This window comes from Papaver somniferum, chromosome 2 (genome assembly GCF_003573695.1).
Source record: "Papaver somniferum cultivar HN1 chromosome 2, ASM357369v1, whole genome shotgun sequence".
NCBI classification, from domain to species: Eukaryota; Viridiplantae; Streptophyta; class Magnoliopsida; order Ranunculales; family Papaveraceae; genus Papaver; species Papaver somniferum.
In genome coordinates, this window is record NC_039359.1 from 205,266,895 (window position 1) to 205,292,474 (window position 25,580).

Below are 25,580 nucleotides of genomic sequence, written 5' to 3' on the forward strand. Positions count from 1 at the left end.
TCTTTTCGTTTCTTTTCTTCTGATCTCTTGTATTTTATGGGGAATACTCTTCAAGTACTTGACCTCAAGAAAATTACTTCTATATAAACAAGAAAATGAATTGAATTGTGAATAACCTCATGAGAGAGAAAGAGAGAGAGAGAGGGGTATAATAGCTGTTCTCACTCATTTGATGATTTTGATCTACCTCTCTGACTTACTTAGCTTATTCAATTAATTACTTTCTTATGAAAACATATTAAATCCAGTCAAATTTAGACCAAGTTATCGACTTGTTATACTGCGTTTACTAGTGACGTTGTGGGCAACTGCATATATATGCGTCACCAGTAGTGGAGGATATTCTAATCTTACCCGTATTAGTGGGTACCGATCTCCAATTCCCTGGTCCATTTTCTTTGATATAAGATGCCAAAATTAGATCTTATTTAGGAGTCCAAGGTCCTTCCTTGATACCAAGTACTTTATCACAACAAGGAGGTCTTCCGACAGGGCCGTTCCTGAGAAGTTTTTGTCCCGAACCAAAAATGCTTTTTGTGCCCTCAAATATTATCTTTTTCACAACTCTGATTATAAAAGGCATGGGAGGACCCTTTATATTTCTATTCTCACGCATTATACGTCATTTTGGTGGAAAAAAAATCCAAATGATAACAGATTTAAAGCTAATATTTTAGAATATATATTCGTCTTATAAAGCCTATAACTCCATCATTTAATACTTTGAAAATCGACCTTCGCAAATCAACAGATTTTCAGCCATTAAAATTACCATTAGTATATGGTGAGATTTAGTATTTATATGTGCTCAATTTTTATGGGTACGTAGAGCATTGTAGGACGAGAAATATCCCCAATATTTGGTTTAAATACACCACCGTTTAATTTTTATCAAGAAGATTGTCTACCAAAATATGAGGTATGTGAAGTTTAAAAGTATAAAGGGGATTTGGGTGGTTATCAAAGTTACATCTTTCAATCAATAATTCGAGACTCAAAGAATACAAGAGAATTTGGGTGGTTATTTAGAACACCTTTCTAGATTTAAGACTTCTATCAAATAATTTAAAAGGTATGACACATTTTTCAATCAATAATATAAAAGTTAAAACGAGAAAAAAATCTTTCGTCAAAGACGGGAGAGAAATTAACGAGTTTATAAAATAATCAAAAATAAACCCCCAAATATTTATAGTTTCATCAATAAGTCCCTACTGAATTTTATTTATAAGAATACACCCAATATAAAACTCGGCTGTTGCTGTCACTAGGCCTTGCTGCCCTAAACTGGGCCTTTCCCTGATTCCCCTATAGGGCCGGCCCTGCTACCGATAGATTGCTTGCTTTCTTTTCTTTTATTTTATTTTCTTCTGATCTCTTTTTTACGGGAATACTCTTCTGTACTTTCCTTCTTAAGAAAAAACAAACTACTTCTATATAAACAAGAAAATAAATTGAATTATGAATAACCTCATGTGAGAAAGGGGTATAATAGTTGTTCTCACTCATGTGATGATTTTGACCTACCTCTCTGACTTACTTAGCTTATTCAATTAATTACTTTCTTATGAAAACATATTAATTCCAGTCAAATTTACACCAAGTTATTGACTTACTTATTATACTGCGTTTACTAGTGATGTTGTGGGCAAGTGCATATATATGCATCACCAGTACTAGTGATGGTACTGTGTGTTAAGTTCTTTCTTGGGTTCACATGAAGCGTACTGTACTTGCATGACTTGCTGTTTCTCAATAAATGCGCGGTTTATTATATTAAGTTTCGATTATATTAAACGTAAAAAAGTTACTTGATGATCAGAACTACAATTGTATTTTCTATGATCCACGAGAGTCCACGGTATCACTTTCAAATAATTTTAATTTTTCTTAAAAAAAAAACAAACCCAAAGAGGACAATTTATTAATCAAGAAAAAAAAAACCATAATGGATGGGTCGACCTCTGTAAATATGAAAAAAAATAAAAAATTAAAAGAAAAAGTAAAGAAATTTTATCGAAATTGAAAAGTGGGATAAACGTCTCAATCAACCCCATTGCAACATAAATCTTTGATGGTGGAAAATTCCACCAACAATCTTTAGTCACTAATACAGAAGGATAAGAGGTGTTTAAAAATGCATTAAAATACTAAATTATCCTTTGCACAAACTTAATAATTCCAATCATCTAAACCGAATAAAAAACCAAAATCGTTTCTACTAACAATCTTTAATCAAAACCTATTTTTTTCTCAATTTCCATGATAATCAAAAACTAAAACATAATCACAAAACAATTCGATTCTTAATTTTTTTTGGGTTTTCAAACAATATTTCTTGGTGACAAAAAACAATTCGAGTGATTGAGTTGAATCTTTTTAATCTGTTCCTTTTAAGAGGGATCCATCAATGATTTAACTATGAATTTCTGAAATTTCTCATCAAAATTTTCTTAAACTCAAGCAGAATCGATTGAAATAGACATTAACATAAACTGATTATTGTTGACACTCCCAAAAATCGGTAAATATGGTACACCAAAATAAACCGATTCTGATGTGATGACAATCAGCATACGTTAATGCATACATCAACCGATTCATTAATCATGTTTGAATTTTACAAAAACCCTGAAGTTTTAATCTTTATATAATAGAGCATGAAAATACAAATTGAACGCAAAAAGAATGAGGTCATTCCGACATCGGACGAAGAAGTTATAAGCAAAACAGTCGAAGAAATGCCAGATTTACAATCGGTTTACGTGGGTATTTATGTAAATCGATTCTAGCAAAATTTATCACAGAAAAACTCTTGAATTTTACAATCGGTCTATGTTCCAAGTCTTATAAACCGGTTTCTAGAATTGATTTACAAGTGCATTAACATATACCGATTCTAGGTTGAGATTTAAAAGTAAATAAATATATTTTTTCATGTTTTGATGATGATTTAAGATTATTTGATTTCTAGGTTAGTATGATTAAACATCAATTAATCATCCAAATTAACACTATTTAATCAGGAATAAATTAGCCATTAAATAAAACAGTTGGATAAGGGGTTTTTTATTTTACTTTTAAATGTCTATTTTTGTCTCGTAGTGGCAGGTCTCAAATAAAATTCGTAGGCCTCGAACTAGGATGGTAAATTTAGTTCGAATATTTGCACTTGCAATATATCGCCTTATTTATAATTCAATTACATGCTAGCTGAAAGAGGCCATATTGAACTTCAGAAATCATAACGATAACTTATCATTTTCTGTAAGAGCAAGCCTATGGGAAAGAGTGATCATTTCAAATGAGTTAGGGCGGTTAGAAAAATGCCCAGTATTGGAAAAACTTACACTTATTCAAACACCCATTTTCCTTCTCCTCTATTTGAGGTGAAGTGGCGGGTGAAAGACATTGATACAATGATACTGATATGGGTCGGGATTCATAAATATTGAAAAAATAGGTATACGAGAGACGTGGAGTACGTGTACTTATTAAAAAATAATCTATTAGTAATATTCATGTTATTAAAAAATTCACATAAAATAAAAAATTCTATAAATACAATTTGGAATATTAAAAAAAGATAGATAAAAACAACCTAACCGCTGGCTCACCTATCATCATTTTTAGTTCTAACCGACCAAGTGAAAGATTTCCTACTTAAAATACTCCCATATTTTCAAGTGATCAAATGCATCTCCACTAATATCTCACATTCTACTTTCTCTTAAATAAATTTACTTTTCAATAAAACTAATTACAAGAGCTTGTGCCATTCAATGTAAAGCTACGCCTAGTTATCTAGTAAATATGGATGATAAACGGATTTTTGCGGTAAAGCACAATTTGTAGACGCAGTTCTTGATTGACCAAGAATGTTAAATCATCAGAAATATCTACTGTTTGGTCATGTGGTAATGATAAATAAATATCAAAATCATAGATGTACTACGACGCTTGATTATTTATTTTCGGAGATTTCTCACGGAATTTATTACGGTCAGTGTAGGATCCTTGGAACAAATAAGGTATTTTTTGTATCTAAGTTCTTTACCACAATTGACTGAACTACGAATTGACTACAACTTATGGGGCTAGCAGCCACAAGGTAATTCTGTCATTCCGTTTAATGCAGATGACAGTGAAAGGAATTAGGTGTAGATATTGAAAGGAATTAGGTGTAGATATTGACTTGCAGATAAGCAGCAGATTTACCCAAGACTCCCCGGGCAGGTGGAAATTACACCCCGAAAGGAGGATAATCTGCAAGAAGCTATCCTACTGTTAAAAACAAACTTTCAGCTGGATTTTCGTCCGCCACTTTTAGAATCAAAATTTCATGTACCATAATATCTTGAAGGGTTTAACGGTTGAATCCGCGCCCAAGCACCGCTAAATAAATCCCTTAGCCATCGAGGTAGCTCTCTTCTCCGATTGACATGCATACGACTAACAGTGACATTGTTTAATAGTAGCAGTATTTAAATAGCCCGACTAAGATATTAAGGCTCGGTATCCCCCTATCTTCATAGAATTCATTTAGCTAGAACACTTTGGAAGGCTTATTAAACGAACTAACTGTCTTGAAGGAAGCACATGACAAGTTGACAATTGGGAAATGATCAGAAGCTAGCCACAAGGTAATTCTGTCACTCCTCTCAATATATGCAATTGCAGCATTGAAAGCAATTCTGTAGCTTATTGACTTGCCAATTAACCCAAGTCTCCCCAGGCAGGTAAAATTATACTCATGGAGAATCATCTTCCTTAAGCCTATCCGGCTGTTATTTACTAGAAGGGCTTACTTTCCCTTTCCTCCCCGAGCATCACTCTGCATTCGTGCTGAATCATATGCATGGAGCCTATCCTGGCTATTAATTTCTCGTGCTGGATTTTCATCCACCGCGAAAATTTTAGAATGAAAGTTAATTTCTTGTACCATGCGCAACACATGAAGGGGACCTACTTGCCCATTCCTCCCAAGCGTCACTCTCTCTTAACGGTTGATCTTGTGTCCGACTATATATTTTCCTTGGCTCCAAGGCCCAACCCAAGCACCACTATATCTAAAATTCTAAATAATTCAATGTCCTGCCTCTTCCGATCTCTTGACAAGAACATCCACAATTGGCGTAATACTCTTTTTACCTCCTTAGATTTGTAATTATTATCATTGTTTGTTATTTTAGGAAGGAAGAATTTAGGCTTAACTACTCTTGTTCAGTTGATCCATATATATGAGAATTCTGATACTCTTACTGACGTCAATTACTACAACACCTGAATCCTTTTGTCACAGGAACAAATCCAACCCCAGGGGTTTATCTTTGAAACCCTTTGTAGATATTAAATACCACACTTCTATTATATGTGCGAAGTAATGGTTCGATGAACAAGCGAAGGTTATCGCGTACAATATATTTAAGATGACGTATCAGATGATGTCAGAAGAATCACGAGTAAAGTGTGATGATCGTGCGAATTTATAGAGTACGTGCGAGAAGAGTCAGAGTAAGCGTGCGTTAATGACACACGCCAGATCCAAAAATAAGGGCTTTATTAGCTGTCATCCACTATGTAAAATCCCTATATAAGGGGACCGAGCGACCATGTAAAGGAGAAATCTTTTTGAGAGCTTAGACTTGGAATTTAGGAGAGAGAAAGATTGTTTGTTCTCCAAGTTAGAGTTCATCTCAAATCTTGTAACCATATTGAAGATTCTATGAATGAATGTATGAATTTTAAGATGATTACTTGAGTTGTTATTAAGGTTTCATTAAGGGTGTGGTTGTAGGATTTCCTGCAACTACATTTTGGCGTTAGAAACAGCTTGGAGTGATATACTGTGGTGGTGAAAGTTTAGAAGTTTAAACCTAAAAGTTCAGAAAGATAGTATCAGAAAATAAGAAAACACAAATGGTAAGACAAAATTTTGTAGAAGGACAGGCTGTAACGGTTAGAAGGAGTAAGAGAATAGCTGGAAGGAGAAGGAGTGAAATTGCAGAGTCATCCAGGATGGGTGAAAGAAATAATCAAGAACATCAAGTCCATCATCCGATTCAACGAGAGCTTGAACCTCAAGAAAATCAAGTTCGTCATCCGATTCAACGAGCGCCTGTACAAGATAACGCTATTGATTACGATAGAGTGAGTGTTCATACTTTGCAAACAGATTCAACAGAAGAGAATGAACAAAGAACTGGACAGGGGGGACTCGTAGAAGGAACTAATGAAGATATGACAATCGAAGAGTTTCGACAGAGGTTGGTTGCAGAAAGAAGGCGAGAGAACGAAGAGCGTGCGAATTTGATGCATCAGAATAAGGAGTTAAGAGAACAAAATATAAGATTACAGGAGCAGAAATCGAGAAGTACGACTCGCTCAAGGTCAATATCAAGCAGGAGTACATCACAACGTAGTCAATCTAATCGAAGAGATCTCAGACTAGAACCACCTTAGGATAATATTGCAGAGAATATTCGAGAAGATGATGATTTACAATATCGACGCGATGAATATCGCATAGAGAAACCCCCAATAGATGATCGATATGTGTTGCATGATGAAAATCAACAAGGAGAGCGATATCAAGGTGAACAGAATGATCCAGAGCAAGGAAGAATGATACTAAAAGGTAGGCAAATGTTAAGAGACCAACGCGAACGCGAAGCTGAGGTCGAAAGGAATATGGCTGTACAAAATCACGCACATGATGAGCGAGAAAGACGCAGGAGAATAAGGCAAGAAATTGAAGAACAAGAATTGCAGGATGTTGTGCGCGAAAACAACCATGACAATCGATTGAGAAGACGCGAGTTTAACCTCATACTTCCAAATTAGATTGTGGTAGATGAGGAAGAACATAAAAGAGCTAGGTTGCAAGAAAGAGAGATGTTGAGGGATCGACACGATCAAGTAGAAGAGGATTAAAGAGAAAGACGAAGACGCCGAAGAGATGGTGAAGAAGAAAGAGAGATGCAGGAGGTTATACGTCAAAATAGGCATGACAATAGAGTAACGCAAGCAAGACTAAAAAGGCCAATGCAACAAGACCAGGTGGTGAATGAACAAATCTTAAGAGAATTTGTGGAAATGAGAGAAATGATGACAACAAGAAGAGAGGGCGGTAGGATACAGTTGGATGAGGAAATTGAAGAAGCAGGGAAAACACCATTTGCAAGACAAATACAGATGGCGGGAATACCACCTAAATGCAATTTACCAGCATTCACCAACATCTTTGATGGAACAACCTGTGCGATACAACACATAAAAGCATATGTGCGAACTTTATTGCAATGGGAAGATCATGATGCGTTTCTTTACAAGTATTTTCCGGCAAGCTTGTCAAGAGAAGCTTTGAAGTGGTTTGAAGGTCTACCTACTGGAACAATCAGATCATTCAATCATTTACAGTCAATATTCCTAGGAGAATACATCAACAATAATGTATTACGACCAGGCATAGAACAAGCATTTGGTTTGCAAAGAAGAACAAATGAAGATCTGCGAAGTTTAACCACAAGATGGAGAACTATGTGCAGTGAAATGGCTGGACGAGTGGATGAAAGAAACCTCATATTAGCGTTAATCAATGCACTCTTCGCAACAGATTTCTTATACACACAAATTTTCAGAATTAAAGAAACCATATCAATGACAGAGTTACGCGAGTATCGAGAAGAATACATCGCGCTTGAGCAAAAGCAGAAAGAAATTGAATCTTATCCTGTGACCAATACAAGCACAAAAGCTGGGAATGCGAGTTTACTTCCTAAAATAACGAACACAGTCGAAAGTACATCTCAAGGAAGATACAAAAAAGAGATAAATGAAGATCAACAGAAAATGGTAGCAACGGGTAGTCGAGATCAAGAAGAGTGGGAAAGAGAAAAACAATTCAAAGACTTGATAACCAGCCAGAAGGATATGGGGGCCAAAAGCAGTATTTTAATCAATCTCAAAGAGGCAATAAAGTAATTTGGGAGCCTATAAAGATGCCGTATCTAAATGCTACAATAGAAAAAATATGGGAAGCTATAATTTTGATGGAAGAAATACCAACACCACCTAATGCGGGAAATGAGCCACCACCAGGGAGGAGAAGTAGAGAATTATGTGCTTAACATCACATCCATGGTCATATAACAAATAATTGTAGGGACATAAAGAAAATCATACTGTGAATGATAGATCAAGGAAAGTTAGATCACTTTCTGGTACAACAACAGCAGAATCTACCACCACCACCTCCAGAAGGTCGCACACAAGGCACAAAGACAAGAAGAAATATATATTTGATAGAGGTGGGTGCGAAGGCGAAGAATTTATACTGTAATTCGATAATACATTCGTTTAAGAACATAGAAGACTTTCATGATAATGTCTTGAGCAGAGTTTACGCAAGGGATAGTGATGGAAGAGAGATATTGAATCTTGCGAAAGTATCTCCCTTAAAAGATTGGCAAAAGCAACTTATTTCCTTCAACGTCGAGGAAATGCATGGAGGTGGAGAACCACACGAAAGTTTATTAGTGGTAAAGTTAGAAATCAATCCAAGAGTGAAAACTGATGAAGATGAAGAGGAAGACACAGATACATGGGCTATCAACAGAATACTAATAGATCCTGGAAGTTCGGTGAATATCTTATTTTACCACACATACAAAACCATGGGTGGTCGAGATGACGAGCTTATTCTATCTACTTATAAGATATATGGTTTAATGGCACAACTAATAAACCGAAGGGGGAGATAACTATGAGAATTCCTTTAAAAACCATATCAATAATTGTCACAGGTTATACCTGTTACTGATTGAATTTGTAACGGTTATAACTGTACTAAATAGGCCGTTATTAATAATTGTGATGGTGTTTTGTAACAGTTTTATCTGTGACAATAGCCAGATACAGTCACATATAAAAGCGTTACAATAATTAATAGCCACAAAATACCTAATTTTCTGATTGCGACACGTGTCATATTTGTCACATATATCTTACAACAATTAGTTGAATGACACGTCACAATATTTGTTGACGCGTGTTATTTTTAGGAGGATGACACGTTTTTTTTTAATCACATTTCATGTCACAGCTAAACCCGTGACAATTTTTAACTCACAATTTTTAAAAAAATGGGTAGCCCAGACCATTTTCATGGATCCGGGCTTCCAATCTACAGGCCTTGGTCTCGATGATGGACCTGCACTCTCCGTTTACAGGCCTGAACTACAAATAAACCGCAAACTGGATTAAACCTGGATTTTCTAGTTTACAAACATGCAGTACAATTAAACCTGAAACACAACTGCAATCTATTCTCTTTCAATCTGCAATTCATACATATCAATCTACAATCCCTAACCTCACCATAACTTCAAAAGATGGATAAAGTTCTCCAATCTCTTCATACATATTCCACACATACATTTTATATTGCAACTGCTCCAAAGACCACCATAATCTATCTTCTGAGCCTTTGCCATGTGTAGGATCAAGCAAACACTCGTGAGCTGCAAAGCCCAACTTCAATAAGGACAACTGTAGATCACAATGTGACAAGAAGCTACAAGAGAAAAAAAATATACAAATGAATGATAATGATTTTTTTAGTTTATTACATGTATCATACCATGTAACGAGCTTAGATAAATCTATCATTTCACATAATTCTAGACCATTAATCAAAACTATGACAATCCCAGCAAAGAGTATGAAAGGAAACAAGTAGAGCAACACTACTTAGACGAACACATAGTTAAACATGAATGGTATGCTTGAAGAAATCAGCATACAAGTATACAACTAAAAGGTGTACAGATTTGTTGGTTCAATAACCAATACCGCACATTCTACGTGCACACAACCTACCCATGGGAAACTAAGTAACTACAAAAACACATAATGAACTTGCCAAGAGCAGAAATTTACCGAATAGCAAAGTTCCAAAATGGTATCAGTGCAAGTTCTTAACACCACCAGTAGTAGGCGCAGACCTACGAGCAATCTAGTTGCATCACCTTGCCTTCATGAACATAACTAAATAGGGAATCCCTACAAAAAGATAGTTTGTATCACATTTAATAAGAAATCAACATTATTGATACGTTTTATAAGTAATCAAACAAACAACTTTAAGTCACAGACAAAAAACTAGGAGACATTTACCTTCCAGATACACACAATCTTGCCTCATATGCATGTGTGGGCTTGTATATTTATGTGGTCTCCCACATCCAAAATAACTGCTTCGTCTGTGAAGCGAATTCTCTTGTAAGTGACATTTTCAACGCTTGGACTCTACAAGTAGAAGTTAATACAACCACTTATATCCAATTTAATACAGAATGCATACACCCAATTCAAATAGTCCTCGCTTGTAATAAACTATCCATGTAAACACAACTATAAGTCTATAGAAACTTGAAAAGGTGTTCACAGAACAGGGGAAGAGACCAACCATTTACTAAAACTATGATATTGTATTTTAGGATGACAAGAACAAAAATTAAAAAAATAGTAAAGAAAATATTGAATAAAGTCATTACCTGTCTGTCATGATTGAACACCAACTCAAAAGCATCATGATTTGTGAAGTCTTCAAAATGCGAACAAAGTTAAGGTATGTCGGCAGAATTCTGAACTAATAGTATTGGAAATACGAATCAACAGGAAAAAACTAAGCCAGACAACATTAAGGTAGTCTAGTCTCCAAAATATTTATTACACTTATTTCCAGTAAGGGTAAAATAGTCATTTTCATAGTATGTAATATTTATTTTATTTATTTCTGATAAGGGTAGTTTGGTCATTTTCATAGTCTCCATGATATCTATAGCACTTATTTCTAGTAAGGGTAATATAGTCATTTTATAGTCTCCATGATATTTATTGCGCTTATTTCTAGTAAGGGTAATATGGTCATTTTCATAGTAAGGATAATATGGTCGTTTTCAAAATGTGTAATATTTCCTTTACTTATTTCCAATAAGGGTAGTCTGGTCATTTTCACAATCTCCATTATATTTGTTGCACTTATTTCCAGTAAGGGTGAAATTGTCATTTTCACAGTCTGTAATATTTTCTTTACTTATTTCTTATAAGGGTTGTATGGTTATTTTCACAGTCTGTAATATTTACTTTACTTATTTCCGATAAGGGTAGTCTGGTCATTTTAACAGTTTCCATAATATTTATTGCACTAATTTCCGTTAAGGGTAATATGGTCGTTTTCACAGTCTGTAATATTTACTTCACTTATTTCTGATAAGGGTAGTCTGGTAATTTTCATAGTCTGCATAATATTTTGTTGCACTTTTTTCCATTAAGGGTAATATGGTAAAATAGTAAGGGTAAAATAGTCATTTTCATAATCTATAATATTTACTTTACTTATTTCCGATAAGGGTGGTCTGGTCATTTTCACAATCTTCGAAATTTTTATTGCACTTATTCCGATAAGGGTAGTCTGGTAATTTTTACCGTCTTCGGAAGAAGCAGATACGTCAAAGTCAAATTTCTATAAAGTCATGACTTGTTAACTTGGTCTTGATCCTGTTTTCTAATATTAAGAAAATTAAAATGAAAAAGAAAAATGTATTTTGATTTATAGAAATGAAATATAATTGTTAGTTTGTACAAATGCGGGAAAATTAGTGACAAGTAAAATTCAAAGTGTTATAATTTTGGGGTTGTTTTAGATGTGGTGAAATATTTGGGTGGAATCATCTCTTTGAATTATAATTGTGATTGTCTGTAAAATTGTCAACAAATATTATTGTGACTAATAAAAGAATTTAATATTCCTAATTATTATCACGAATACAAAATTTAATAACAGTTTTAACTGTTGGAGGACTTGTCACAGGTGTATCTGTGATTGAAAAATAAACTGTGACAGGTTGCACTGTTACAAAATGCTGGTTTTGGTGTAATGATTATGTATTGTTGATGTAGAATCACCTTACAATGCTTTGATTGGAAGACCATGGTTACATGGTATTTTAGGGGTGCCTTCTACTTTCCATCAATGCATCAAGTTTGCTCTTCCTCAAGGCATAGGAGTAATAAGAGGAGATCCAAATGAATGAAAAGCATGCTATGAGATTGACATTGACAAATATGAAGAGCGCTCCAGCAAGCGAAGAAACTGGAAACAACAGGTTAAAGAGAGTCAGCGTGGTGAAAGTTTGATGGTAGATGTTGTAAATAAGGAGAAGGAGATAACACATAATTCTACACAGGCGATCACAGTTGCACCAGAGCAAAGGCGCAAATTCCAAGTAGGAGATCTAGTGTTGAGGCAGAAACCTAGATATCAAAGAACTGGTAAAGGAAATATGGAAAACATGTGGGAAGGCCCATATAAAAGAATTGTTAACAATAGGATGTATGAGCTGATAGATGAGAAGGGGAATCCATCTGATGAATTATGGAATCGAGTATACTTGAAGAAATATGGTTCATGCGAAAATGTGAATCTGTATATCCAATAGCATATGCGAACTTAAAGAAGCATTGAAGGTGAAAGAAGTAAACTAGTTATCTCAATTTATCAGTCAAGCGAATAAGAAAAGAAAAATGATGTCAGAATTGTTTTAATCAAGAATATGAATGCAATCGAAAAATATCTTTTTCATTATAAGAGAAAAAGGTAAAAAGAAGACTCCAATTAAGGCAACAGAAATAAAGACCTTCATAGAAGGCATTAGAAATAAAGACTCCAATTAAGGAGCCTAGTTTTCTGATTGTGGCGTGCACCTTAGTTCGCATAAAGCAAGACGCAAGAATAAGACCTAACGCGCATCATAATTCGGATGCTAGTTAGCATGGCTCAAGTGAAAGCTACACCGACCCTGGAGCTTGAGTCATGGAGATTTGGGATGAAATAAAAACCCATCCAGGAGAGGCGCCTATATCGAAAGATTAAGGTGACAAGGTCTCTCCTAAGGAATGCAGAAACTCAATCAAGGCGCCGAGGTACACGGTTGAGTCAAGAGTGTTTGGGGCGTCTGGAGCGTACTTGGCCATTCTTGACAAGTCTTGACTATGACGCACTCGGTCCAAAGAAATCCCACTTAGGGTGCGGTCTTGTAACCATAAGCCATATCGGTGGAGGAATAAGAGGCCGCGAAAACAACCGATTGTTGTATTACTGGATGGGAGGATCCCACCCTAACCCGGTAGCGGTGCGCCTCCTTGAAGGGGAAATCAGGGGGAATATAAGGACCGCATCCTCCAATGGGGAGCTGAATTGTGTCAAAAGACGCAAATATTATGAGGCTTTTTACTCACGGGAGTATTAAGACTTGTCATATTTGCGCAACAATAAATCCTGAAGAGGCAATAATACAAGAAGATGATAAGGCGAGATCAATGGATCACTGCGCGAAAGCGTAAGGGCGTCCTGCTATTTCGTCGCGCAGAAACAATATCATATACTAGGAAAAATAAGACCTTTAACTAGGAAGGCTAAATAAGACCTCATGAGAAAAATAATATATAAGCTAATAATTATTGTTTTGCAAGATGAATATAACTTGGGAATATAGTCGCATGGTTATAAGACAGAGAGAATTTCTCGCAAGAGAATTTCGCATGGAAACATGAAGAACATAGCTGAGGCAAAGGTAAATTTGTAAGAGGAAGAAAAGGTATATAATCTGATATATAACTTGATATATAATAACAAAACGTACTATAACGCAAGAGGAATATGTACATCTATAATAATCATCTGTCGTCGAATAACAGAGGCAAGTATGAGAATGCAAACATTTTGAAAGGTGTTATTCGCCTCCACATGGTAGATTTACGCATAAGTTATTTATCATTGCGCATAAGATATATAACCTGATAGATAAAAGGATGTTATCCCAAGTTAATCTCATTTGTTGAAAAATGAAGTTTTTATACAAGTATATAACAAGGAGAATATAAAATAAAGGAGTACCAAATATTCAAAAAGATTACATTAAAGAAGCAGTTTTCAGAAGTTAATGCGAAAAGATAAGAAAGAACTTCATTAAAGAAGCAGTTTTCAGAAGTTAATGCGAAAAAATTAGAAAGATCTTCAAGAACAAAGAAATTACTTCTTTCCCGTGCTATCTTTGTTAATCTCATCAGTCTAAGAACCATCAGCTTCAGATTCATTATCTTCTTCATCAGTTTCCTCATATTCTTCATCTTCTCTTTCACTATCAGAGATATCAGAAGTTTCTTCATTAGGAGGAATATCAGTAAACTTATACTTTGAAAGAGGAATGCCATTCTCAGCACAGATCTTCTTAATTGCTGCATCACGAAAGCGAATAGCATCTTTGCTATTATTTGAAACGGTGGTAGCAAATTGTTTCTTTAACCTGCGATATTTGGAATCACGTGCGACAATCTTTGATTCCATCTCCTGAATTTTACTGCAAAGTTATTTCTCAACCACTGCAAAAGAAAGTAAGAAGGTTAATATCAATTACAAAAAATTGATCAAGAAATAGCAAATGGAAAGGCATAATGGACAACCTTCTTTATTGGAAATAATATCTTTAATCAAAGAATAATGATCCGACTCAAGGCTAACATTCACAACTAAGTCATTCCTAGCATTATCTTAGACCCTAGCAGCCCAGTCAAATTCGACATCGCTTTCTATGAGAAGTCTAGAACGGATCATGTTTCCTCGTTCAACAAGCGCGTATCTTTCGCTTAAAGCTTGATCTCTTTCCATTTGAACTTGAAGAATAGTCTCTTGGAATTTCTTTAAAGATTTTGTACCGTTTAAAGCAACTTGATTCTTCTCAGCGATAAGAGTGTTAATCCTGTCTTGCAAAGTTTTATTTCTTTCTTTAAATTCTAAAAAGCGACGTCTAAAATCATTACTATTAGACAAGGCACTCCTATGGTGAACATTAAGATCTTGGTACTTCGCGTTAAGCTCCTCCAAGGAAAATGTATTCAACTTGTTATCAGCAAAGCTATTTAGAGAAGCATTAAGATACTCTAGAAGAATATCACCATCAACAGGATGAGGGAGAGAATGAAATAAAGAAGTCGCCTCATCAGTAAGGCTGTAAATCTATGCAGGAATAGATAATTACAATGGGAACAAAAGACATAAATAAACAGGTTGACAAAAGGAGTAAAGGACTACGCACCAATTAATTGATCATTCCTTTTTTGACGATCGGATATCTTGTTTGTACAGAAAGAGATATCAGATTCAAGTTGATGATTTCTCTTGCGAAGGTCAGCTGCATTATTCTCATGAATGAAAGCTTTGGGACTTAAGTTCATTATTTTTAGCTTCAAACCTGCGAAGCCTCCTTTCATAGTCTGAAGAGACAACTTATGATGAACGAGCCACCTGCGAGGTTATTAAATAAATGAGAGAAATTTTCGCACGATGCAACTTTAAGGAAAATGCGAAGGTATAAGAAATTACCATAGAAGCAAGTGAATATTGAAAACTGGGGCTCAAAGCTGGGGCAGCTCCGCAAAGAGAATCATCATCCAAAGTAGGAGCATCTATTATCTTCGCAAGAGTCTCACATGTATGAGCCAATAAATCGTCTCCAACTGCTGCCATGGAGTAAAAAAAAATGCTAGATATCTGATCCATTGCAGATTTAATAGAGGGATCTTCACCAAGAATACTGTCATCATCATTGTCGGACTGAGAGCTTGAAGAAGAAGAGGAAGGAGCTTTCCGCTTCTTTGAAGGATTTTTGGAAGAAGATTTGGAAGCAGTCTTTTTACTGCAAATTACACCTTTCCTTTCACGCTTACAGTTTCACCAGAGTCATGAGCCTCTTTAACAATTACATCCTGCGCAAATAATGGAAGATAAGAAACAGAGGCAACAATATTGTTAAATTTAAACAAAAGGTGTTTCTTACTTCATCATTGTGCGAAGGTGTCGCTCGAGACAATTTTATGGCCTTTTTTACTCGATCAACCATCTGAAATGAGGAAAATAGATAAGAGTGGTAGAAGATAAAAGGAAAAAGAAGGAAATAAAGATAAATAAAGATAGCATACCACTTTCACTTCTTCGGGCCATCTGAATGTCCAAGGATTATAAGCAGGAAGTCCCTCAAGAAGGGGAAGAGTTAAGCCATGCTCATCCCTACCAGTTATGTATGGGCCCACCAAGATGATTGGATAATATAACCATCACGTGTCATTCGACCAACGAGCGGTATTATTTGTAGTATCATGTCAATCGAAATATCACATGATTCTTTTCTCTTCAGCAATACCATCTTTTCTTGACAGGGGAACACCCCATTTAGAGGCGCTACTTTTCATGATGGTAACTTCGTAATTCTTGAAAAAAGTTTCAAGGGTATAACCAGCAGGATTAATTTCATAATTTCGATGATCAGGATTTCGCTTCTCCGCTGGGTATTGAGATTCTAAACCTGCTGCGCGACGAGCATATTCAAGAGCTACTCTAATACTATCACCGCTAAGTTGAAATATGCCAAGCGAAAAATTCGCATGTGAAAGGATCTCATAAAACATGGGAATTCTGGGATCATAAAGGGGAATAGGAAGACCAACAAGAAGTTGTCCCACCGAAATGATGATCTTTTGGTCATCCATTCCTCGAGAGAAAAACATTCAGGTCCAAGTTTGGATGAAGGTTTTGATCCAGCTGGGACAGATAATGAGAAACCTCGTGCACCAAATTCTTTCTTCAATTTATCAAATGCTTGTTTGTTCTTCCAACTAGCTTCAGGCATTTTTAAGTATGGGAATGAGGAATAATGAAAAGATCAAAAAGATCAAGATCAAAATGTGAGAGAAGAAATCATAAGAGTAGCAGCAGAAGAAAATAGCTGCAGAGAATAAAGAAAAGACCAAGAGTAAAAAAGTATGAAGAAAAAGAAGAGTAAATAAGATATTTACTCTCGATTCCAGAGACATTCACTCATTAATGCGATGATTGAGAATGAACGGATAAGAAAAAGCGGTTATAAAAGACGTGTCAGTTCAAGAGTAAATGAAAAGACACGCGCAAGTTCTCACGCTTAAATTAGGGGGATATGTCAGCTAAAAAGAATACGAAAAGATGAATGAGTGCGTCATTTTAAATTGGAGTTTCTCATATCGCTCCCTTTCCAAAGAAACGACATGAGAAGAGGAAAAATGTAGATATTAAATACCGCACGTCTATTATATGTGCGAAGTAATGGTTCGATGAACGAGCGAAGGTTATCGCGTACAATATATTTAAGATGACGTATCAGATGATGTCAGAAGAATCACGAGTAAAGTGTGATGATCGTGCGAAGTTATAAAGTACGTGCAAGAAGAGTCAGAGTAAGCGTGCGTTAATGACGCACGCCATATCCGAAAATAAGGGCTTTATTAGTTGTCATCCATTATGTAAAATCCCTATATAGTGGGACCGAGCGACCATGTAAAGGAGAGATCTTTTTGAGAGCTTAGACTTGGAATTTAGGAGAGAGAAAGATTATTTGTTCTCCGAATTAGAGTTCATCTCAAATCTTGTAACCATATTGAAGATTCTATGAATGAATGTATGAATTTTAAGATAATTACTTGAATTGTTATTAAGGTTTCATTAAGGATGTGGTTGTAGGATTTCCTGCAACTACACCCTTTTAATTGACATGGTTCGTAAAATATGTCGCAACAAATGTAGAACTGCATTTAAACTGCAAGATGTCGGATCGAAAAACAAGTTACACTTGACTGTTAAAGTCGTCTGCATTGAATAAAAATAGATGTGCAAAAATAAGTACATTATGGGTTATGCTTATTTTTGCAGAAATGTAGAATGTTACGAGAAGAATACAATACTTTCTTCAAATTTATTATCGTTTGAATTTTATGAAAAGAAAAAAACCCAAAATTATAAGATGGTGTGAGAACATGTCTAATGAATCTATTTGTACTCATAATTTAGAGAAAAACATAGGCAAGCCTAAAAAGCGTACAATCTAGAGCTACTGGCATAGATGCTGCCAATACTCCCATGATTGATTTTTTTTTTTCACTGCAGGAAATCCAAAGGTAGATTCCATGAACGTTCTTGGGACAGTTGTTAACACCTGAAACTAAATGCCATGAGATTGTGGGGGCACAGTTCAAATCTTGCCACCTACTTGGGCCACCTTGGTTTATATTCCTTCTTATTAGTCGTGTTTGACACCATGTGTCCCAATATACTCAACACACACTTAGCTCAACGCCATGTGCCTACTTTGGTCTGTGCCCTCAAATGGCAAGAACATGTCTTGCAGTGAGACTGAAAAGGCAAATCCTGAAAAGTGGACTTCTGGTCTAAAAAAATCCATAATAGTGGTTAGCGACCACGTTGTATATAGTATCTTAAATGTTAAAGTCTATCCACTCTTCTACTTACCCTCATGAATCAATGATATTTTTACTATCATGTGGAAGCACAAGTATATCCACCTCCATTAGTAAAAGGTCTATCATGGACTTTCCACAAGACAAATGACCAACCTGGTAAGTATGGCCAGAACCGAACTCATTAAAAGTTCTTTCAAAAAAATAATTAGTTAAACAAGGAATGTACCATTCAAAATGGAAAACCCCAAAACAAAAACAAATAATTACTTGGATGGAGTAAAATTAACAGAGAATCAATAAGATGAACCTAAACTGATACCAACAAGTAAATAACAAAAGTTGCAACTTGCAAGACCTTTAGTTACCTTTAACTTCTATGATCATATTTGAGTTTGAGCATCGGAAGTATTGTCGGCCTTGGTTTTATAATAACTGCTAAGGTCCTCAGACAATAAGGAAAAAATTGAAGATTTTCGCGGGGGAAATAATTAAGGATCCCAGAGCTGTTCATATACCCTGGTTTGGTGTTATATGCCCAAACATACTCCCCGTAACAAAGTATAACCACATTTTTGTCAACCGGACTGAAACCTACAACCTGAATTTCGCTTGCCAAATCATCTCCACATAAGTCATTAATCAACTGAGATTCTATTTCTGCTATCCATTCATGAAGTTTAATATCCTTGTGCAACATATACCAGTCTCCGGCATCAAGCACCCAAATACTCAAACTCCTCTCTGCGTCCTTGAACTTAGCCAAACAAATCAATCCTTCCGATTCCCCGAGATGTCGACTTGAATAGACACCATCATCCATTACTTGTTCAGGTATATTGATCAACCTGCATTCATTCCCACATGTTCCGTGGCTTGTGTTTCGTTTAATACTAACAGCTATAATTTTGTTGATATGCATTGGAAACCAATACAAAACACCATTACGGGTAAAATAATTGTGAGAAGATGTGTACTTCCAAGTAACATATGCAGGGCATGACATATTATAAACATTCCATTCGCCCAAATCAGAAAAAAAAAATGTCAACTTTCAATCCTTTTGTTGCAGCTTCAGCTTGAAACTTCGGTATACGGATAACCTTATAACTTGTAGATTCTGAAAACGATACATATAAAAGCAGTCGCAACCAGATTATTTTCTCTTGGTGGTGGTGGAGGAAGCGAAACACATTTCTTTGTCAGTGGATTACAAACATAATAAGTAGTCGGATTATAATGGCATGTCGTGCACAAAACTAAACCACTGCTTGAACCTATAATGAATAGGTTCATCCTTCCTTGATCAGTACTATGTGGGTAAATTGGATTTAGAAAGCTAAAACAAAACCCAGTTTGATGATGAGATGCAAACTTCGAATGGGAATCAGTGTAAAGATATTAAAGAAATAGTGTAATGTTATTACAGGTAATGATTCAGTAGTGAATACAGACACAGATTAAGAGGTATTTATATCTCTTCTTACAGGACTTAGTCAAGTCAATATAAGCTGACTTGACTACACAGAATATACTCTAGTATACCCCTCAATCTGAACAAGTACTGAAACGTAAGTACAGATTGCAAGAAAGCAAGACAGACACTCAACAAGAGTCCGTCTGTAAAAGAAAATAAATGTTCAACGAGAACCAATTCTGACAAGAAGAACAAAGATGCTCAACAATAGCCAAGAAGTAAAAGACACTAATTTGAAGTAGAACTGACTGCAGCTGAAGATTGTACCATCCTTTGGAGAAGCCTGGACAAAGTTGGATAGCAGAGACCCTTTGTCATAATATCAGCTAACTGCTCCTCCGTTACTACATGACTGACTTGAATAATTCCATCTTCAACCAGTTCCCTGACAGTATGGTAATCTATCTCCACATGTTTGGTCCTGGCATGGAACACTGGATTAGAAGCTAGACAGATAGCACTTTGATTATCACAGAGTAACTTCAGAAGATATGGAACTGAGACATTCAATTCTGTTAACAAATATGTAAGAAATTGCAGTTCAGCAGTAGCTACAATTAAACATTTATACTCAGCTTCAGCTGAGCTTCTTGAAACAGTTGGTTGTTTCTTTAAAGACCAAGAAACAACAGATTCACCCATAAACACCACACAACCAGAAGTAGACCTTCTTGTGTCTGGGAAACCAGCCCAATCAGAATTAGTATATGCGGTTAAGCAATGAATATCCCCTCTTTTTAAAGTAATCCCAGTACCCAAAGTACCTTTCAGATATCTCAAAATTCTTTTGACAAGAAGAAAATGTTGATCTGTCGGAGCATGCATAAATTGAGACACATAATTAACAGCAAAACAAATATCTGGCCTTGTATGTGTAAGGTATTGCAAACCACCAACAATTGTCCTATATGCTAGTGTATCAGACAATAAAACTCCATCATTTATAGAACACCTCTTACCCTTTGCAACATGAGTGTCACAAGGTTTGCAGTCCACCATTTGTGCCTTAGTAAGGAGTTTTATATTTTTGTTGATTTAAGAAGATAGTATCTGAAGATTTAGTAGCTTCAGTGCCAAGAAAGAAACTTAAGTCCCCTAAATCTTTCATGGCAAATTCCTTACTCAAGGCTTGTATCAACTTAGTAATAAGCACATCAGAACTGCCTGTTAAAAGAATATCATCTACATATAGTAGTAATCCCAACATATCTGACTCTGTGATGTAAATAAACATAGAATGATCATTCTTGGACTTAGTAAAACCATACTGAAGAAGAAAAGAACTAAATCTATGAAACCAAGCCCTTGGTGCTTGTTTCAAACCATATAAGGACTTCTTTAAGTGGCATACATGATCTGGAAAATATGGATTAGTGAACCTTGGAGGCTATTTCATATAGACATCTTCAGTTAAGTGACCATGAAGAAAAGCATTAAACACATCAAGTTGTCTAACTGACCAATTATGATTTAGTACTAAATTTAAAACCACTCTTACAGTTGTGGACTTGACAACTGGACTAAATATCTCTCCAAAATCCACTCCCTCTTGATGATTATAGCCTTGAGCTACTAATCTAGATTTCAATCTATCTATAGTTCCATCATACTTCAGTTTGACTTTATACACCCACTTACAACCAAGAATGTTCATATGAGGTTCAGGAAAAACATAACAGCAAGTATCATTAAGCATAAGATCATTATTCTCCTCTTTCATAGAGACCATCCATTTAGGTTCTTGACATGCTTCTCTAAAAGTTTTAGGCTCAGAAATAGTGGTTAACATACTTGTAAAAGCAGGAGAAATAGGATTCTTGACTGAATGATTAAGCACATAATCAGAAAACTGTTTATGTTTAGATATGCCTTGCATTGATCTAGTAATTTTAGAAGAAGGAGGAACTGAAGTAGGCGGAAGTAAAACAGAAGTATCATTCACAAATATAGATTGAGGTAAATCAGAAGTACAAATTATTATTTCATATGAGGAATAATTTGAATTATAGTAAAAATTATATTCATCAAAAATCACATGTCTGGATATATGTAATTTATGAGAGACGGGATCAAAACATTTGTATCCTTTATGTAGTGGACTATAACCAATAAAGATGCATTTGACAGATTTTGGAGACAATTTGTCAGGTCTGTAATAACCAAGAAAAGGAAAGCAAATGGAACCAAAAACCCTTAGAAAAGAATAATCTGGAGTAGCTTAAAACAAAACTTCATAAGGATATTTTATGGATAAAACAGGAGTAGGAGTTCTATTAATAAGATATGTAGCAGTAATAAAGGCATCATACCAAAAAATATTAGGAGTTGAAGAATGAAACAAAAGGGTATTACCCATTTCTGTAATATGCCTTTGTTTTCTTTCTGCCAGTCCATTTTGCTCAGGAGTATTAAGACATGACAATCTAAGATAAATTCCATTTGAATCAATAAATTGTTTAAAAGAACCTTTAACAAGTTCACAGGCATTGTCTGTTTGAAAACACAAAATTTTTGTGGAAAACAAGTTCTCAGTAAGAAATTTGAAATGAGTAAAACAATGAATTGCATCAGTTTTTAATTTAATAGGATAAATCTAGTGAAATCTACTAGCATCATCCACAAACAGAATGTAATATCTAAAACCAACATGAGAAGTGGTTGGAGAAGGTCCCCAAACATCACAATGAATAAGAGCTAATAGTTTATATTCATGAGAATGAGAAAGATGAAAAGGTAACTTTTTACATTTAACTATTTGACAAGGATGACAAAGTTGATTCTCATGATCAGAGTTAAGAGCAGTGACTTTAGTAGAATGTAAGTGTTGAACAATTTTCTTAGAGGGATGACCTAACCTATTATGCCACAGATATGGAGAAGCCAGAATAGATGAATATGAAGTGAACAAAGCATTCTTATTGACAGAAATATGTGAGAGAGGATACAAGTTATTAACCATTTTTCCCTGAGCTAAAAGAGCATGTGAACTTAGGTCTCTAATCTCAAAACTCCATGGGTCAAAAACAAAATAACAACAATTATCCTTAGCAAATTGTGCAACTGATAATAGATTTTGTTTAATTTCAGGTACTAGTAAGACATGTTTAAGTTCAAAACTAGTTTCAGGAGTGTGAAAAATAGAAGTACCAGTTTGAGAGATTTGTAGGGTCTTACCATTACCAACAATGACTTGATTCTTTCCCTTATAGTTAGAAGTATTTTGAAGAATCTCCTTATCACCAGTCATGTGTCTTGAAGCACCAGAATCAGATATCCAAGTAGTAAAAGTAGAGGCACTAGAAGGATCATCACACAAATCAGCAGAATTAACATGTATACCAATAAAAGTTGTTTCAACCTGAGCCACATGTGCAGTAGTCTTAGACTCAGAACTAGGTGGAGGATGATATCTGAAGAAACATCTAGAAGCATAATGACCTGTTTTTCGACAAATCTGACATTCAACAGTTGAGAAATCCACAAAAGATCTACTAGTAGAACCACCATCTGAAGCATCTGCACTTGAACTAGTAGAACCAACAACACCCTTAAATTGAATATTACCATTACCAGATTTTGAAAAATGTCCTGGCTTGTTCTTTCTCTTATTCTTCCCATTCTTATTACCAGTAGAAATATATCTTCCATAAAAGGCTGACTGATTATCCAGAAAAGTACTTGACTCCTGATTTTGAGCACTTATCCATTGTTCATGTGTTAACAATCGTGCTTTTAACTCACCAAAAGTATAAGGATTTTCACGATTCTGTGCAGATATTACAAAATTATCATACTCTCTTCCTAAACCATTAAGAACATACATCATCAAATCTTCATCTGAAACTCGATCATTAATAGCAGCTAAAGAATCTGTAATCATCTTCAAATTATGCAAATAATCACAGATAGATTGAGAACCCCTTCTAATACCATATAATTATTGGCGTAACATATTATGTCTTTCTCCAAATTGAGACCTAAAACTAGATTCAAGATATTTCCAGATCTCACGAGCAGTAGACATTCCAAGAACATCACCAGATATAGTTTCAGTAAATTTAGCCTTCAAACAACTAACTACAAACATATCTGCCTTTCTCCAGTATACCCATCTTGGATTAACACTAGTAACACCATTGATTAAATTTTTTTATGGAGGTTCAACAATTTCACCACTTAGATAACCATATAAATCAGTAGAAATCAAGATGGACTCGAACTGATCACGCCATAATAGAAAGTTTGTATGATCCAATTTTGAAGAAACGAAATTACCTATATTATTGAATGGTAAAGTAAAAGAACTTGAATTATCATTACCAGAAATATGAGCAGCAAAAACAGGAATTTCACCCTGGGGATCTGGAAATTCTTGATGTTGTTGTTGTTGATGTTGATTATTCAATGAACCTCTGGTATTCGACATTGTGAGATGAAGAAGAAACCCATATTCAAATAACAAGAAAATCAAGATTTTGAATGTTGTTGAAAAATTTAAGCAACCAAATTTGCAGAAAGATGAGAAATTTTTTTGAGAAGGATATTTGATCTTAATAGAGTGAAAGAATCACAATTCTGTGTAAAAATTTGTTGAAAAATTATTGCAGAATTTTACCTATGTCGTACCGTCACTGATACCATGTAAAGATATTATAGAAATAGTCTAATGTTATTACAAGTAATGATTCAGTAATGAATACAGACACATATTAAGAGGTATTTATATCTCTTCTTACATGACTTAGTCAAGTTAATATAAGATGACTTGACTACACAGAATATACTCTAATAATCAGGATATGAAATTGCAAAAAATCTTTTCAATTTGTTGTTGTCTTGGGAATGGTCTCCTACTGAACCAGCAGTATAATGAACGAATCCCCATGGGAGTGATAAATTATTGAGTTTATACCACTTGTTAATGAAATTAGAGTTTGAGAGTATGGAAAACCATACCTTTGACACACACCTGAATTTGAAGATTTCACTAAGGGGAAGATAAAGAAAGATGTCAAACCAACTATCTACTGTGAAATCCTTCCGAAGAACTAACTGGATCTGAAGAAGAAGGAGAAAACCTCATCAGCACAATGTTCTTCATTCTGAAATATGTTTCTCTTATTTGCTGAGCAGAAAACTAATAAACTAGGGATTAGCCATATCATAAAGGAAGTGCATTTTCTAACACAACTCAAGAACTAATTAGACAAACATCATTTGGTTAAACTAGCTGACCACGATGGGCAGGTGTTGATGGTAGTTTTTAGCTTAGGGTTAAAATCGTAAAACTGTACATCCGACATGACGTCACTATGACCATTAGTACATTTATTGAATTAATCAGCATACTTACGTAAGAATTTCCGGGGTACCTTTTTCTACACGGGTCATGTTCCACGGCAGAACCCTTAACATTGACTAACATCACCTAAACCCTAATTCTCATTCTACCGCGCCAAGGCATGCCAGCCATGCCAGCCGCACCACTGTGCCAATGGCAAACCACGCCAGCCACATCTACCGCGCCAAGGCATGCCAACCATGCCAGCCGCACCACTATGCCAATGGTAAACCATGCCAGCCACATCTACCGCGCCAAGGCATGCCAACCATGCCAGCCGCACCACTGTGCCAATGGAAAAACATGCCAGCCACATCTACCGTGCCAAGGAATGCCAACCATGCCAGTCGCACCACTTTGCTAATGGAAAACCATGCCAGCCACATCCCCGCGCCAAGGCATGACAACCATGCCATT

The 25,580-nt window shown here is 35.4% G+C and overlaps 2 protein-coding genes across 2 annotated transcripts; both read left to right on the forward strand.

Annotated features, from left to right (window-relative positions):
• The first annotated feature begins 5,919 nt into the window (after positions 1-5,919).
• Positions 5,920-6,843, forward strand: LOC113352632 (trichohyalin-like). The gene is made up of 2 exons (XM_026596431.1): positions 5,920-6,373; positions 6,476-6,843. The coding sequence occupies exons 1-2, from the start codon at positions 5,920-5,922 to the stop codon at positions 6,841-6,843; spliced, it is 822 nt and encodes a 273-aa protein (XP_026452216.1).
• A 135-nt stretch (positions 6,844-6,978) lies between these two features.
• On the forward strand, positions 6,979-8,762 carry LOC113352633. The gene is made up of 2 exons (XM_026596432.1): positions 6,979-7,864; positions 8,197-8,762. Exons 1-2 carry the CDS (start codon positions 6,979-6,981, stop codon positions 8,760-8,762), a joined length of 1,452 nt encoding a protein of 483 aa, XP_026452217.1.
• The last annotated feature ends 16,818 nt before the right edge of the window (positions 8,763-25,580 follow it).